The sequence below is a fragment of the Protobothrops mucrosquamatus genome, unplaced genomic scaffold, assembly GCF_001527695.2.
Source record: "Protobothrops mucrosquamatus isolate PMUCROS unplaced genomic scaffold, P.Mucros_1.0 scaffold28874, whole genome shotgun sequence".
NCBI lineage: Eukaryota > Metazoa > Chordata > Lepidosauria > Squamata > Viperidae > Protobothrops > Protobothrops mucrosquamatus.
The window spans coordinates 1-1,721 of NW_015414617.1; the positions used below are offsets into that span (position 1 = coordinate 1).

General features: G+C 63.3%; 1 protein-coding gene across 1 annotated transcript; it reads left to right on the plus strand.

The window, feature by feature from the left end:
* Positions 1-877: 877 nt before the first annotated feature.
* Positions 878-1,509, plus strand: LOC107302135 (sepiapterin reductase-like; the record flags this gene model as incomplete). Its single annotated transcript, XM_015831254.2, has 2 exons — positions 878-1,186; positions 1,278-1,509. Coding segments are annotated over 2 exons (500 nt in total), but the record flags the coding sequence as incomplete, so codon positions are not given.
* Positions 1,510-1,721: the final 212 nt, after the last annotated feature.

Below are 1,721 nucleotides of genomic sequence, written 5' to 3' on the forward strand. Positions count from 1 at the left end.
GCGGGAGCTGCGCCAGGCCGGCCCGCTCCAGCGCCTGCTGCTGGTCAACAACGCCGGTGAGAGCCCCGCGGGCGCCGCTCGCCCAGCCCGGCGCCGGTCCGGACGGTGGGGGGGCGAGCCGGGCGCAGAGCCGCCGCCCGCCCGCCCCGACCTGGGGGGCGTCTGGGGACCCCGCCTGTCCCTCGGCGTTGGGGCCTGAGCCGAAGGTGCGGCGGCGGAGGGGGGGAAGATTGTGTTGCAGTTGTGGTGGGTGGGACGTTCATTCGGCGCAGAACAAGTGAACTGGGCACGACGACTCAACCCTCCCCGCCAGCCACGTGCTCCCTGCAGCCCATAATACTTGCTGGGTGGGCGCGTGGGCCCTGGGGAAGGGTCGGGGAGGGGGCGAAGCTTTGGGGGGAGCCCCTGTTCTCAGAAACCCTGAGACCCCGGCCGAGGAGGCAGCTGGTGGTGCGGGGGGGGGGCGGCGGCTATGATTCACTAGGACTAAACGGGGGGGGCTTCGGGGATGGAAAGGAAGGGGGTGCAAGGGACTTACCACACCCACCTCTGGAGCGGGGCTGGCTCCAGATGTTGGGGCTCAAGATCGGCCTGTGCGCCTGGGAATCTTGTGTCCTTAATTGCACCAAGGACACCGGGGTTGATCCTGCCACACCCTGTGGGTAATATCTCCATTTGCGCTGCCTTGTGCCAGTGACTGGAGGCCGCCTTGCACCCAGGAGGAATTGGTAGCCCCCCCCCAAGCCTCAAACAAAAGAGCCTATTCACTGCAGACAGCTAGAGGAATCCTTGGGGGGGGAGACTCCTTGCTTCCCCCCTTCCTCCCCTCCCCCTCCCCCCATCCTTCTGGGCCTCAGTCTCCCCTGGAGATGAGCAGGAGCCCTTTTTCTCCCAGGCTCTCTGGGCGACATCTCCAAGACCTTCTCTGACTTCACCGAGCCCGGGGAGGTCAACAGCTACCTGAACCTCAACGTGACCTCCGCCCTCTGCCTCACCGCCTCCATCCTGAAGGCCTTTCCTGCCCAGCCGGGCTTCAGCCGCTTGGTGGTCAACATCTCCTCCCTCTGCGCCCTGAAGCCCTTCAAGAGCTGGACCCTCTACTGCGTGGGGAAGGCGGCCCGTGACATGATGTTCCAGGTCTTGGCGGCCGAAGAGCCGGATGTGCGGGTGCTGAACTACGCCCCAGGTGAGTCCAGGGGACCCCGGGCACCCTCTTGGTCTCCTGGGGACCCCCTGTGATTGGCTGCCCTTTCCTCTCCGGCCTTCCTTCTCCGCAGGCCCCCTGGACACCTCCATGCAGGAGGAAGCCCGCACCCTTTCGGCAGACCCGGAGTTGCGGCAGACCTTCCTTCGCCTGCAGGAATCCGGGCAGCTGATCGAATGCGACGTCTCCGCCGAGAGGCTGCTGGGCCTTCTGGCTGCAGACACGTTTGAATCCGGAGCCCACGTCGACTTCTACGACACCTAAACAGCTCTCCGGGGCCCTGCGTCCGGCAGACGGTCCTTCCTTCCCTCCGAGGCGGAGCTCCACTTCTCAAAAGGGCAGAAATTATTGTGTCTTTCTTTAACGAATGCTGCACTATGAAGTTGTGTATCTGAGGTCGCTTGTAGAAGCTTTTTGCACTGTGAGTGTGCCAAAGAAAAGTGAAAAATTACTGTAAGCTGCCTTTGTGTTGATGTGCGGAAAATGTTGCTCTACGCAGGGTAGATGATGGTAACTT